Here is a 15,334-nt window from a genome sequence, read left to right as displayed (position 1 = left end):
CTCACGGGGAGATGGTGATCTTGGTGTCCGTGTCCTGCTCCACCTTCTTCAGGTTCCGCCCCTCCTTCCCAATCAGACGTCCCACGAAGTTATTGTGAGCCAGGATCTTCAGGGGCACCTCATCCGCCCTGAGGGGACAGACAGGCCGTCAGCTCTCACACCCCTCTGCACGACAGCCGGCCACTCCCCCACCAGTATCCCTCGCACAGCCCAGAGCAGCTCCGCACTCACGTCTTGGTGTCCTTGGCCTCCTGGTGCATGATCTCCAGGATCATCCGGCAGGCAGAGGAGCAGCCCTCCGGGGCGGAGTGGATGCTGATGGGCTTCTCGGCTGCGCCCGCGTTCTCCTTGCGGTGGACGTCGATCCTGAAAGAGGGGGACAGAGAGCATTGGTGACAGTCGGGCACCAGGAGACCATCGGAAAAGCAAGAAACAGGTTATAGACAAGCTGAGGGCACAGGAGCCCACGATCAGCCACAACGGCCACGCCCCCTCGGAGACGATGCATTGGGAGAGCGGACCCTCTCAGGGAATACTCAGCCGAGCTGGGAACAGGAAACTCCAGCCCAATCTGAGCCCAATACAGGCTGTCAGTCTCAGATTGTTGTTTTGAGTGCATCACCCTTGTGTCAGCGTGGTGCATGATCTCTCGTCATTGACCAACAGCTCCAGAGCCCGCCTGTCTCTCTCCACTGGGAGAGATGTACTGATGACCGTTCTCAAGAACGAACAGTTTCTTTATCCTTAATTAGCTCATATTTCAGTATCGGTGCCACTTCCATTTGTACCCACTTATAAAGTCAGACATATTATTGGAGCAACTGGACCCACGTATCTTGCTTTATGATACAACAACTGTGTCCCATCTGGGATTTGAACCTGCAACCTTCCAGTTATGAGTCCAGAGCCCAAACTAGTGCGTACGTGTCAGGAATTCATTTTTAAAAACGGCGAGCACCAGTCATACCGATTACAGAAGCAGGGTGTGGATGTGTAACAAAGTTAATAATAATAATTAATAGTTGTTTACACTTAAATAGCGCTATTCTGGACACTCCACTCAAAGCACTTTACAGGTAATGGGGATCCCCTCCACCACCACCAATGTGCAGCCCCACCTGGATGATGCAACGGCAGCCATAGTGCGCCAGAACGCTCCCCACACACCAGCTCTCAGTGGGGAAGAGAGCAGAGTGATGAAGTCAATTCATTAAACTCTTTTGTTTCATTAGCCCATGTAGTAAATAACAGCCCTTTTGTAGACTCTGGGTCCCTGCTTCGGGCTGGCAATGATCGGCCTGTAAATCTCACACCCAGCTTTCCATACACATACCACCAGGTGGCGGTGTTGTGCTGTTCATCCGGCTCTGGGAAGCATCCCCAGCCCTGCTGCCAGGGAACCTCCAGTCCAGCGTGCCTTTAGCGCAACAGGTAAATCCACGGTTTTTAGAAAGCAGAAACAATTGAACTGTAATGGATCAGCTCAAAAACACAATAACAGCCCTCCACCATGAAGGAAAAGCATGTCTGTGCTGCAACGGGCAGCCAAGCCACACATGTGGAAAGCCCGTGACTTTCAGGAAACTGCTGCACAGCCTTCCGAGATTGTTCGGGTGCCACACGGGCAGCGGTCAGAGCCCCCCACCCCCAGCGCCCCCCCCAGCGCCGCACTCACTTGCTCTGGGTCTGCTTGGTGATGTTGCGGATGGTGGCGCCCTCCTTGCCGATGATGGCTCCCACGTACTGCGTGGGCACGAGCAGCCGCAGAGGGATGTCGGCGTGCTGGTGTTTGGAGGGTCCTCCGGCGCCCGGGGATCCCTGCCGGGGACCCCCGCGATTGCCGTACCCCGAGCGCCGCCCGTTGTCGGGGCCCTGCTGGCCCTGGGAGGCCGACTGCTCATCCGGGATGTAGGAGACGCGCAGAGCGTTGTTCTCAAACTGGTAGCCATTCAGCTTCTGGATTGCCCTGCAGACGGGACGGAGTTAGAGGGTTAGAACACACCTTCATCCTGCAAAACACTCATCACCTGCACAGGACGCAAGACCGGATTGAACACTATTGCACACACACACACACACACACGTGTGCACAACCGCATTCGCACACACATCACAAACAAGCATATAATCACATTCATGCACACAATCACATGCACACACATGTAATCCCACACACAACACTGGTGATTTAAAAACACCAATTAGCCTTGTAATTGCCGGAGAGGTGGCTCTGTGGCTCAGGATCTGCGCCTGTGGCTGGAAGGTTGCCGGTTCAAATCCCACAGCCAGCAGAGGAATCCTACTCCGTTGGGCCCCTGAGCAAGGCCCTTCACCCCAACTGCTCCAGGGTACAATAGCTGACCCTGCACTCTGACCCCAAGCTTCTCTCCCTGTCTGTGTGTCTCTGGGAGAGCAAGCTGGGGTATACGATAAAACAAATTCCTAATGCAAGAAATTGTATAGGGCTAATAAAGTGATGTTATGTTGTAGAGTTTGTGTTGTGTCTTTTATGCTTCTTGGTCACACATGGGAAAGCATTAAAAAAGGTTAAATCAAGGGATGTCAGAATTGTGCAAGGAGCTTGTAAGACCTCATCTAGAATGTTTTTTGGAATTTCGGTCATCGTGTGATTAAAAATGCTGCTGCTCTGGAGATGAGCAATGGACTGTATTCCTCTGCTTAACAGGGTGTTCTGAAAGAATCTGAAATACTTTAGATTTGGAAAGGCACCTGCAAAACAAAAAAAATCTCGAGCGGACCGACAGTGGAAACAGGAGCCCCAGAGCACAGGTGGGCAGGAGAGGAAGGAGCATGTGGCGCCTCTCTACACCGGGGGCTCAGCTGTGCTGTTCAAGCCCACACCCTCGGCTGGGGCAGTTACTGCCGCCCAGCCAGCCTGGGTGGGCTCAGCGACCTCCTCCCCTTCACACTGCTAACGTTCTTTGGGGAACCCATCGCCAAACTTGTCATAACAAGGGGCTGCCTCGACAATACCAATGCACTGAAAAGAACAGCAACAGTTCTAATGAAAAGAGGCGACGTGTCGCAGTCGGTGCAGCGAGAAAGCGCAGCCCCGCGGCCATCTTGCTGTACGCGGAGACGCCAGCAGGTGGCGCGGCTGCTGCGCGCTCCCGGCAGTGGGAGGGGTCAGGTGTGCCGGGTGCTGACGCTAGGTCTTTTAATTTTTCCTTGCATTTATCTCTAATGTATCATTCATCTCAGTTCTCTCCTCTGAAGATTTCCACAATATTTTAGCCTCTCCGTGTGAACCACGACCTCACCACACCCTTTGGTCCGCTGTAGCCAGCGCCCATCAGAGCTCACCGCCAAGGGCTGCTGCGGTTTTCGGCGTAAACGTTAATGACGGTTACCGCCATGTCGGCTGTAAAGAAAAAAATGGCGGCTCGTTTCATCCTCGTCTCTCGGGCTGCCAGCGAGCGAGCAGCTCGCGCAGCGGAAGCACGCGAGCCGCCCGCGGACGCGCGGGTCCCGGATGAAGGGCGGGGCGAGGGGCTTACTGTCTGGCCTGCTCCCGCGTGCCGTACGTGACGTTGACCACCGCCGTCTCGCTGTCCGTGTTCACTGAGGGAGAGGACAACACGTCACGACGCGCTCAGCTGACCCCCTGCCCCCCCAAATGAAAACACCTCTGAACCCAGATGCCATCGACTGGTTTGTCCCCCATTTCTTTAAGGGGTCACTGACCAGCCATGTTTTCCAGCAAAAAGCACAAGGCCACATTGATTCTTACTGGTACTGTTTTTTGGCTTGGCACTAGCGTTTATGGGCTTATTTATAAAGCGCTAAACACAAAGGAAACAGTCAATGCGATGAGCCAGCATAGTGGGGTGACTTTTTCTTGGTTTTTAGGGGCGCCAGCCCACCCATCGAGACCAGTGCTCCTGAAGTCGCAGTAACCAGCAGCTCCATCATCCTGCAGCTCACAACTGGCAGCCCACTGGAGCTCAGCAGGTGTGAGCCTGGTCAGTACCTGGATGGGAGACCTCCTGGGAAAGCTGAGGCTGCTGCTGGAAGAGGTGTTAGTGGGACCAGCAGCACCTGCGATCTGCGTGGGTCCTAATGCCCCAGTGTAGTGACAGGGACACTAGTAATGTTAATGTAATGTAATAATAATACTAGACTGTAAAAGGGCGCCATCCTTCATATTAAGACATAAAACTGAGGTCCTGACTCTCTGTGGTCATTAAAAATCCCAGAGTGTTTCTTGAAAAGAGTAGGGGTGTTACCCTGGTGTCCTGGCCAAATTTCCCAATCATGGCCTCCTAATAACCCCCATTCCTGAACTGTCTTCATTACTCTGCTCTCCTCCCCACTGAGAGCTGGTGTGTGGTGAGCAGACTGGAGCATCATCCAGGTGGGGCTGCACACTGGTGGTGGTGGAGGGGATCCCCATTACCTGTACAGCACTTTGAGTGGAGTGTCCAGAAAAGCGCTATAGAAGCGTGAGCAATTCTTATTATTAACAAGTTCAGGAGGTCCGTGGCGTTCAGAGGTAACAAGGGCTCTGGGCTTGAACCCGGGTACGAGAGATGGGGAGGAAGGGAGAGATCCTACCTTGTTCGCAGTTCTCCACTGTGCCATACTGGGCCAGCAGCCCGTCCAGGACCTGGAACAACACAGAGTGGGTGAGCGGGGGGGGGGACAGCACCCCGGGGTGCAGAGGGGACGCCTCCGTTTCTGAGCCCCTCCCACGACACCCCGCCCCCCTCCCAGTAGTAGGATTTTTTAACCTGAGCCCGCCCAACCCAGGCATCGCTACCCCCCCCCCCAGGACCTCGGACTCACCTCCCACTGCAGGTGTGGCGGAATGTTTCGGATCTGGATTTTCCGGGTCCTGAATGAACACAGAAGAACAAAGCTCGGGTCAGAGAGGTGGGGATGTGGGGAGGGGATCCGAGGACAGGCTGCGTCCCTAAAACAGGACAGCAAAGGCACAGGAGAAGCGCTGTTCCCTCCTGGAAGAGAAGGGGCACAACCTTTCGGCTGCCTGTCACCCGGAGAAGCTCCCCGGCCGAAACGCTGCGTGCCAGCAGGGAATAAACCTTCCCCTGTTCCTTCGCAGCTCCCTGCTCGAAACCTCTTCCAGAGCAGAGAATCACATGGTGGCAAGGTATGAGACAAGATCGGATCACTTTATTGGCCATTTACAGTTTCTTGAATTTGTCTTTTCGCACATTCCGATCACGACTGCCCTGGAGGTGACAGGTCCCGGCACGATCAAATTTGCCACCGAGCCCCAACAGAACAGAACCAGACCCCGGCTAGGGTCCAGTCTCAGACCACAGCCCTGACACGGATACAACACAATGCCGTGCACAAAACGGAGCAGGCACAAGCACACCTGAGTGTGGGGTACAGCTCAGGTGATCACGAAAAACCGGTGCGATATTTAACACAATGAGCAGTGGGGGAGTTTGGCACAGACTGGTTAAATCCAGTACAATAACAGGGAGGGGGGCAGAAACTCCCCCTGATCTGAGCCACACCGACACCTGCCCCCCTGACCAGGACAGCACAGCTACAACAGCATAGATCAGAGTCATTGCATCACAGCACAAGACAACACTGGGAATCACACACACTACACACAACACACAACCACCCCCAGGAGAGCACAGCGAAACACAACAGATCGGAGTCAATCCATCACAGCACAGGACACAACAATGGCAATCGCACCACACACAACAAGCCTCAGGAGAGCACAGCTACAGCAGCACAGATCACAGTCAACCCATCACCGCACAAGATGCACAACGCTGGAAATCCCGTTCATTCTGCAACACTACCGGGTCCAGGAAAGACAGCACACGGGTCGAGCCGGAGGAGCGGAGCAGAACAGGAGGGACAGAGTGAACGAGGGAGAGAGGGACAGAACCCCTGTGTTGCAGTGCGGGCACATCTCGTCTTTTAATTAATTAAAAAGCAGATCACAGCCAGAGTGACTCCCTCTCTCTGCTGCAGCTCTTCCCGTTGGCTGCCGAAAGCAGGGAGCAGCGCAGGTATACACTCGCAGGTGTATCCGCGAGACGGCGAACGGGACCGGACCGAGCCGTCCCAGGGCCACCGGTATGGACACGGTCCTCCACAAGCAGACAAAGCCATGAACACTGTCAGTACCGGACAGCTCTCTCTCATTTGGGGGGAAGAAACGCTCTTTTGCTGAAGGAAAGATCAAGCACCTCGTTTCAACACTTTAAATTCGCAAAACCCCGGGACACGGATAATTCCAAAAAGACGCAGAAGACAAGGCCCGCATCTCAGAAAATATCGTGAAAAGTGAGGTACAGAGGGGACTGCCGTAGGCGGTTTGTGCAACGGGACGCTTTAAACTAATACAAAAAAGGATTGTTTTATTTAGTCATTTCACAGTTTGAAAAAGTATCCAGACTGTTGGGGATCAGGGAGCACAGCCTGCAAGACACAGGTAAGCAACATGCTGTTTGACAGTGCTGCATCTTCAGAGTTTAACACGCTTTCCAGGCATTGAATATCCGACACCAGTTCTTCCCAGGGAGAGATCAGGCAGTCAATCCTCCTCCCCCACAGCCTGGGCTCTCTGGTTACCTCCTCCCATTCACAGCCCCAGCTGCAGGGACAGCTCAACCACAGCTCTGTGACTGCGGCAGCTTCATTCATCCCAGCCTCCCCCCTCCCTCCTGCTTCCCCACAGCTGCGGGGAACCAGGAATCCTCTCCAGCATCTGCCAAGAAATACCTGCGTCCCTGGTGTGTGCGGCCTGCCAGCGTTCCAATTACAAAAGCCCAAACCTCACCCTGCCTCCGAAGCCACACACAGACGCACTGTAGTAAAACTGCAGGGAGACAGACAGACAAGGCCAGGAGCCAAGAGGCGCAGACACAGCCTCTACAAAATAAACTCCATGACGCACAACTGGAGCACTCCTTCTGCACACGCCGGCTTGCCCCCCCACACAAGCTGACAGGAGTGCGCGCACACGCACCCCGACAAGAGTGTGCACACTCAGCGCACGCACACACAAGAGTGTAGATAGATAGATAAGACTTTATTAATCCCGTAGGGAAATTGGTGTGTTACAGCAGTCCAGCCCAAGACAAGCAAAACAGACATCAGAATAGTTATAAAACAAAAGACAAACAAGATAAATAAAAATAAATACATAGGTGTGTGCAAAATGTGCTGATCATAGTCACTGTAAAAACAATAAAATATGTGCAAAATGTGCATAGGTTTATACAGACTGATTGTCCAAAAAGTACAATGGAGTAAACATGCTACATGGAGTGCACACGGACCCCGACAAGAGTGTGCACACCCAAGAGTGCACACGGACCCCGACAAGAGTGTGCACACCCAAGAGTGCACACGGACCCCGACAAGAGTGTGCACACCCAAGAGTGCACACGGACCCCGACAAGAGTGTGCACACTCAAGAGCATGCACACACAAGAGAGCACGCATGCAGCACATGCACAGCGACGAGAGTGCTTACAGACAACACACACATAAAAGAGTGCGCACACAGGCACACTTACCCAGACAGACACTTAGACAAGCTGAGAGGAGTGCACACACACAGTGACAAAGAGTGTGCACAATCAACTCACACACCAGCAAGAGTGAGGACGTCCAGTGCACGCAAGCTAAAACAAGAGTGTGCACACACATGCACAAGAGCCAAGAGCACCGAAACTTCCTCAGTCAGACGCAGACAGCGGTACAGACACCACACACAGACATGCGCCATGAAAGAGCTCCTGCACTCTGCAAGAGCCCTGTTGGAGGGGTGGGAGCGTATGCAGGGGGGGAGGGAGGGGTACGAGTTTGGTCTCTGGGATAAGCAGGAGACAGCGTGTCAACCACATCAGAGCACCCGGGAGCCTCCTCTCTCAAAATGAGGGAGACAGAAGATCTCCACCCAGGGAAGACGACAACATCCCAGCTCCCAGCTAGTGATCAGGAAAATCAGCAACAACAAGGTGCTGTTGCACACTAAGAGATTCGGTAGACGGCGGGGCCGAGTGGCCTCTGATCTCTGCCTCTGTGTGGCCAGGTGCTGCCCCATCCTGAGCTGACCTGCAGATACCTCCCTGTGACCTCAAGCCCTACGTCCTCGCCCCCGGCCCCTCCCCAGAAAACCTCCAAACCTGCTGCCCGACCTCACCTCCTCGTGCCCAAAGCCGCTCAGGTCCGAGGCCCTGAAGGTACCAGAACTGAGTCACGGGTCCCTTTTTTTAAAGGGGGGGGCCTCCAGAGTCCAGGCACTACACCGCCAACCCAGCTGCCACATCACCGCGCTGCACCAGGGCGCACCAGAGTGCAGGACAGCTGGCTGAGCTGCAGGATCAGCAGGGAGAGGCGTGGAAACACACCAGACAGGCCGGGTGTGAGCAGCTCCAGAAAAATGCACAGGGCTGGGGGGGGGGGTACAGTAAAACCCAGCAGCTTTAGGAGGGACTTACGGAGCGAACAGGACGAGAAAGAGGAAACCGGAGACCCTCAAGGTGCTCGTGCTCCAGACATGGCTCATAAAGGGTTAAGTGGAAGCATGTGGACCGCGTGGGCCTCCGAGCTGTGCAGCTCACACCCACGAGCCTCCTGCCCGTTTCACGCCCTCTCCCGATCTCTCCCTCTCCTCCAAACCCTTCAGCACCCATCTTCCCTCCTTACCGCCTCATCCGCAGATCCCTAAATTAGCACAGCCTAATCAATGCTCTTAACCCCGCGACCCGGGCCGGGCCTAATTGGACAGCGCCGCGCTCGAGGTGCCGAGGGGTAATCCGCCAGGCCGGGAGCAGCTGGCTCAGTGAGGAGGCCAGCAGCAGGCCGGAGAGAGCTGGGAATCCCGGCGCGGAGCCCCTGCAGCGGAGCACGGAGCCAGCAGGCCCCCGGCCCCCTCCGCACAACTGTCTGGGCAGCTTCACCCCGGTCTCCCGCGCTCTTCGGTGTGCTTTCCGAACAGAAGGAAATCAAATCACCAAAAGAACACTTCAAGCTAGATCTCTCCCGATCAGTATTTTCTTATATTTGCAAATGCCTAAATCAACCACTCTTTGGATCCTGTTTGGATCCAGAGTGCAGAGTTTCAAGAGCAGGTACGAACGAGTGCGGGCGGGATCCCCAGAGATCCAGTGGATTCTGGCGATCCAATGGATCTCTTGGGGTCCAGTTTTACCCATTGGATCTCTGGGGATCCCGCCGATCCACTGGATCTCTGGGGATCCCGCCGATCCACTGGATCTCTGGGGATCCCGCCCGCACTCGTTCGTACCTGCTCTTGAAAGTTCTAAAAGGTGGGCATGGAATTACAGGTTCAGCTCCTGTCGTGAAAAGAGGGGGGTGGTTTGATTTTATTGCCGAGAGTCGAGACTAACTTTTGAAAAAATGAAAAATGCAGCCATTCCAAAAGTTTGCCTTTTTAAATCATTCTGTCGCTTGACCTCAGAGGGCACCACGGAGAGCTGAAGGGGGGCGACTCACGAAGAGACCCCCTAAGCTCACATAACTTTCAGCTTCGGTACAACTAACCACTCAATTATCAGAGCCGTACAGCATATATGCCCTGTATTATTCATATCACATTTCCACAGGTGCAGAATACAGCCCGACCAGCTCCGCTCATGGAGAGTTTGTGCGGAACCGAACGCAAGAAAATAAAGCTTGGACTTTGCAGTACAAGCACGGCTATTAGCGAACTATTTAGCAGGAGAACAATTATCCTTCATCTCCCTTGTCTTGATCTGCAATGAGTAACTAAAATCAGAACAGGTTAACAACTACATTCCACTGTATCATCCCAATATTTAACCTGCTGTATCTTCTCTAAACAATAGCTAATAGTTCAATAGAGTTTATAGTTCATTGATAAGCAGGCTTGCCAGCACATGGGGGACTTGGCCCGCCCCTCCTCCCCAGTGTTGCAGTTTCACAAACAGGTCAAAGGTACAGGGGCCGGGGGGTGGGGCGCAGGCCAGGGGGCAGGGGATCCTGCTTTTTGTCCCGGGTGGTGAAGTTATGGATGGGAGCCGGGGTGTGATGGGGGTGGGACAGGCGAGAGGGGTCATCCTTTTCAAAGCCCCCCCTCCAGGCCCGGCTTTGTTAGCACAATGGTGAGAGAGGTGAGGGGGGTCACCAGCGCAGCGCAAACTGCTGCTGCAGATGGGGAAGGGGGTGGGGGTGGACTCAGCCCGCTCCACCAGGGCTTCGCCAACTCTCTGCCCCCCCGCCCAGCCAGGACGCCAGCACCCAAGCCCACACCCAGGGCGCCGCTCGTCCAGGGGCGTCGCACTCGGGCCCATGTTTCAGGGGTTTCGGCCCAGGCGAGCGAGGAGGGTGACGAGACCACGTCCCGTGGTTTGAGATAACTCCCGGGGACACGTGACATGCTGGCAGCTGGGATCATGTGACTGTCAGGGCGTCCTGTGCCGGCGCGGAGCTCACCACCGTCTTCAAACAGCCTCTCCTCTCCCCCTCCTCAGCATGACTTCTGATTACACCATTTCCTGTGACCTCTAACCTGGCCGCCCCTCCCCCCTGCTCGCTCTAACCCTGAGCTGGGGGAGGGGAGGGGAGGGGGGGGGTGCAGTTGGGGCTTCAACAGTCACTCGCCCCACCCCACCCCCACTCCCTCCATCCCACCCCCAACACACACAACCGCACAATAGAGATCTACCACTGAGAACGTGGCTTTCACCAAAACAAAACTGCCCTCAGAAGTTTTCTCCCCCCCCTCCCCCGCCACCCATCCCTGTAACAATGCTAATTTCTATTGCAAAATAGAGAGATGTCTCCTTTGCATAAGAAAAGCACTTATAGCATCCCATTATAGATCAGAGAAGCAACCGGGCTCGGCAGGAGCACTTTCTTGTTAGAACAATGAGCTCTCTCTATGGCGGGGTGAATGCACACCGCAACACTGGGAATTAATCACACTCCTGACAAGGGGCAGCTCCGAGCACAGGGGTTAACAGACAAACTCCAGTTTCCAGGCTTCTTCAGATGTCCAAAAACAATCCAGAAAAAAGTGCAAAACATAATACAAAAAAACAACAACACATTACAGGGGCTGTGCCCTTTCCTGCTCACACTTGATGCCCAGAAGCCGGGACAAGCGCTTAACGAGGCCAGGAGTTTTTTTGGTTAATTGTGGAAAATCATTTTCATTGACTTACTAGCCATGCTTTGTGAATTAAGATTTTTCTGTTGTTGTCGGAGCAAAAAAGTCAGCTGAGTTAAGTTTTCCGCTGGAGGTTTAAAAAGCTCTGAAACGTCCCCCTGTTTAGCGACGTTAAACTAGAGAGATTTCTCTCTGCGGCTGGTGAATGGAGGAATATTGACAGGAAGAATGAAGAAGAGCAGGGCTGAAGACTCTCCCCCGTTAACCATGTGAGGCCCACAGCTCACGCAGGGGTCAGAGGTCAGGCAGGAAACGTTCACAGGAAGTTAACTGTGCATATTTTCCATTGCAACTTCCTGTCATTTCTCTAGCAAGCCGACCAGAGGTGGAGCAAACAGATCTTACAGAAAAAAAGCGAACAATAGGATTCTTTTGCCGCAGAGACGCCGGATTGCGCTCAGAAAACCGGACCTGGTTCACACCGTGCAAACGTGATTGCTGAGCACCGGGACTGAACGCTCACCAGCACGCCTGAGCCGGAGCTGGGGGTCCTAGAGGAGAGATCGGGCACTGCAGGCCCCCATTCTCACACGGAGGGGGCAGGGGGGAGGGCGACCACAGTGTGGCCAACGCCACACTTTCCCGAAGCCCGATTCTCCGTCTACACACGAGGACAAGGAGGGGATCCGTTTTTTCCCCTGATTGTCACACTCGCCTGTTTGAACCGACTGGGGACAGTAAGGTGAATGAAAAAAATACACAGGAGAGAACATTTCAGCTCCCCTTAAACATGCGAGTGGTCACCAGGGCAGACGAGGCTGATGCTGCACACACAGCCCCCTCGGAGAAGCAGGGGGTCCCGTTCACTTTACGGCACGCCCACAGAGAAACCCCAAATAACTACAAAAGTCTTAATGTGAAGGGAAATCTCCCAAAGCAACTCTTAAACTCTCCGGCTGTCTTGGAAGATACCAGCACAGTCTTAATGACAGCTGCCAGGGTCTTTGGTTTCAAGAGGAAAACTCTTGCTCTTAAACTCTGATTGCTCAACACTATGTTTCGATTCCCCCCCCCCCAGTTCGAAATCGCCGATTTGACAACGGCTGATCCGTTAAAGGGCGCGTCGGGGCCACCCTCCTCCGGGTCGAGGAGGAGCGAGGACAGCCCGCGCCCCTGCCCCGGCACTTCGCCATAAGCAAGGGCAGGAACACGCGACCCGAGGCCAGGGCTGGAGCACATCGCCCCCCACAGGCGCTGGGGGGGAACTGCAGGCTCGTGCTGGGAGGCAGAGCGACAGCAGAGGAGGAAGACTTCCTTCTCCGGCCGAGCCACTCCAGGACACGCGTGGGACAGAGAGGCCCGGTCTTCAAACATCTGGGGGCACCCACAAGTGACCGAGAATCGGCCCACCCCATTCTGCCCCGACAACCCCTCACCACACCAGCTGCGGCGTATTACAGTGGGGGGGGGCACCCCATTAGTGTCACCAGCGACACCCTGCCACACACAGCAAACACGCCGGGCAGCAGCTGACACCCCCACCTCCACAGCACCCACACTGCCCATCTACCAGGGGACGGGAGAGAGGGCAGGGCTGGGCTCCTTCATCTATGATCCACAACTGGGAACAATTCAGCCAGGGGAGCCCAGGACTCACAGCATTCCCAAATAAACAATACCCTGCATGCCACTGCAGTCAACTTGGTCACTGACGACCCCTCCCACCCTCTCCATTCCCATTTCCATCTGCTGCCTTCCTGGAGGTGGTTCAGAATTCCCAGAAAGTAGTAGAACTCTGCTGCTCCCTGTGCAGTCGGTATATTAAACGCAGCTCAGTGACCGCCCCCTGTATGAAGCTCTCGGATGATGTGAAATGGTAGAGGAATACAGGCTGAGGGAGAGGTGTGTCTAGAAGTGTTTTTGCACATTTAGGACTATTTAGGACACGTTTGTTTTTAACGTGTATTTATTTGATGTCAAGTGTTATTTGTTTCCTGCAGGTTTGTACAGTGATGCCAAAGACAACTCTTTTAGATGGACAGAAACGTTATACCCAGTTCCTATCTCATCGATCACTAACCAGAAGAGCCCTGGAGAATGGCAGAGGGGGCAGGAGTGGAGCTGCAAAGCGAACACACCTGCTTAGCAGCAGCAGTGGAGGAGGATGGGCAGGGCTGCACTGGCTGAGGGGTCAGCGAGTCCTGAGGGGTGAGACCCCTGCGGGCCGAGATCAGCTCCCTACCTGCTGGTCCTGAAGCTCATAGAGACCCCTGCAGCGCGAACACGCTGAGCCCATAGGATACGGGCATGCCGAAGGTACAGGAGTACCCCCAGGTGGTGTGTAGTGGGTACAGGAGTACACCCTGGGGGTGTGTAGGAGTGGGTATCAGAGTACCCCCAAGGAGTGTGTCGGTCAGACCCCCAGGGGGCGATTGGAAGGGTACCTAGAGGAGGGGGGCCCAGAGACGCCCCTCATGTCGGTCAAGGCCAGAGGGGGAGGTTGTTGTGGCCATGAGCAGATCACGGTTTGAGTGACTGACCTTGCGCGATCAACACAGAGGCGCCTAGCAGACTGGACTCGCATATACACCCTGTGAGGCAGCAAAGAACCGCAACTGGACACAATGCAAGTCTCCTGTGCTTTTATATCCCCTCACACGTATACGTCCAGCTACACAGACAATCAGCCTGCACACATCAGACCAGCGTGTCTTTGCCTGCAGGAATGGATCCACACGCACCACCTGTTTTTTTGGAATTTCTGGCGGTGTGGCGGATTGAGGGCTACGCCTGCACCGGACAGTGACGATTCTGAAAAGGCGTCCCGGAGCGCCAAGCGAGCCGCGCGCCCCTCTGCTCATCAGCCGCTGGAGTTCTGCGATTTAGCGTTTTCCCACTTGTCAGGACCTTACTTGCACACAGAGAGTAGGTCTCCATATCAGGCACTTGCCTTCTAACGAGAGGGAGAGCAGAACTAAAAAGAAAAAGTTGAAATGAAACCGGAACTGAGTGGGGCGGGGGGGAACAAACAGCGGCTCTTCCGGATAACCGACGAACGTTCACCACTGGAGAGGAAGAGGAAGATCTAGAAAACGTTTTTCCGAACGCGCATTCCAAACGTGAGCTGAAACACAAAGCACAAGAGGAAATTTGCATTTGAAACCAGGCAGGGCAGGCGCACACAGGGCTGCGGGGACAGACTGGCCAGCCATACTGCTGAAGCCGATACCCCGGTCCCTCTCGAGGAACAGCTGGATGGGGGGGTTCGCTGGGTCAGTTTGGTACTAACTAGAAAGTGGGCTCTCGTTTTACGACCCGGCCTCCTTTTCCAAACGAGAAAAGTCGGTCCAGATGAACTCCTCACACTCACGACTTTTCGAGGCCAAAGGGCTTGGAGAAATGGGAAATGATTGTGGATAGAAGGAAGTCAAATGCACTGAAACGAATGTGTGGGGGTCTCCAACACATACTCCTTCAGCTCATCGCCGGCCCCCTCTGCCTCCACGCACTCCGCATTAAAAATAAAAGACACCCCACCTAATCAACAGCTAGCAGCTCACCGGCCCATCCCCCATTGCCCTGCAGCACCCCCCCTCCCCCTCCGGGGGTCAAAGGTCACCACACAAGCAGGAGGTGCTGAGCTGACGTTAACCCCTGCTCTCCCGGAGAAGCTAGGCGTCTCGCTCGCCGCCGTGCTACAGCGTCGCGGGTGCTACGTGCTCCTTCGAACTCCCCTTGCGCTGCATTACGATCCATTTCAGGGCTTACAAGATGCAGGCTATTGCAAAACCTGAAATCTGATTGTACGCTGTGATGATAATATTAGTTTCAATTTACTCAATGTAGGTAAGAGACATTAACTCTTGGTGGTGGATTATATAGAGAAGAAATAGCGAAACCTGGAACTTGTGTGCAGATGGGAGTCTTATTCACCCTAGCTTCATGTGCACAGAAAATCAGCAAACACAAAAACACGACAAAGCTGGATGACAGGAAATGGCAGGGGGAAGCATTTTACTGCTGCACCACCTGAGGTTTGAAATGCTTCCTTCTTCAGTGCCTGTGTGTATTGGAGCTAGGAGAATTTGCGGAAATTAATTGTTTCGCAGAACAATTTACAATGCTAAATTATACGAACAACGCCAGAGGGGTGCCCAGAGCACAGCTGAAGCACTTTCCAAGTAAAACAACTAACATGAACATTCAACTGATGTA

The 15,334-nt window shown here is 54.2% G+C and overlaps 1 protein-coding gene across 2 annotated transcripts in view; it reads right to left on the bottom strand.

Annotated features, from left to right (window-relative positions):
• Positions 1–15,334, bottom strand: part of igf2bp1 (insulin-like growth factor 2 mRNA binding protein 1) — a 54,511-nt gene that overhangs the window by 11,770 nt on the left and 27,407 nt on the right. For both annotated transcript variants that reach the window (XM_015362358.2, XM_006638360.3), the window contains exons 3-8: positions 4,807–4,855; positions 4,576–4,627; positions 3,519–3,582; positions 1,676–1,966; positions 232–366; positions 6–128 (exon numbers count right to left, since the gene is read on the bottom strand). In XM_015362358.2, coding sequence (XP_015217844.1) covers positions 6–128; positions 232–366; positions 1,676–1,966; positions 3,519–3,582; positions 4,576–4,627; positions 4,807–4,855 — 714 coding nt within the window. The remainder of the gene's footprint in view (positions 1–5; positions 129–231; positions 367–1,675; positions 1,967–3,518; positions 3,583–4,575; positions 4,628–4,806; positions 4,856–15,334) is intronic.

Source organism: Lepisosteus oculatus, chromosome 28 (assembly GCF_040954835.1).
Source record: "Lepisosteus oculatus isolate fLepOcu1 chromosome 28, fLepOcu1.hap2, whole genome shotgun sequence".
In the NCBI taxonomy this organism is placed as follows: domain Eukaryota; kingdom Metazoa; phylum Chordata; class Actinopteri; order Semionotiformes; family Lepisosteidae; genus Lepisosteus; species Lepisosteus oculatus.
This window is presented reverse-complemented; position numbering and strand designations above follow the sequence as displayed.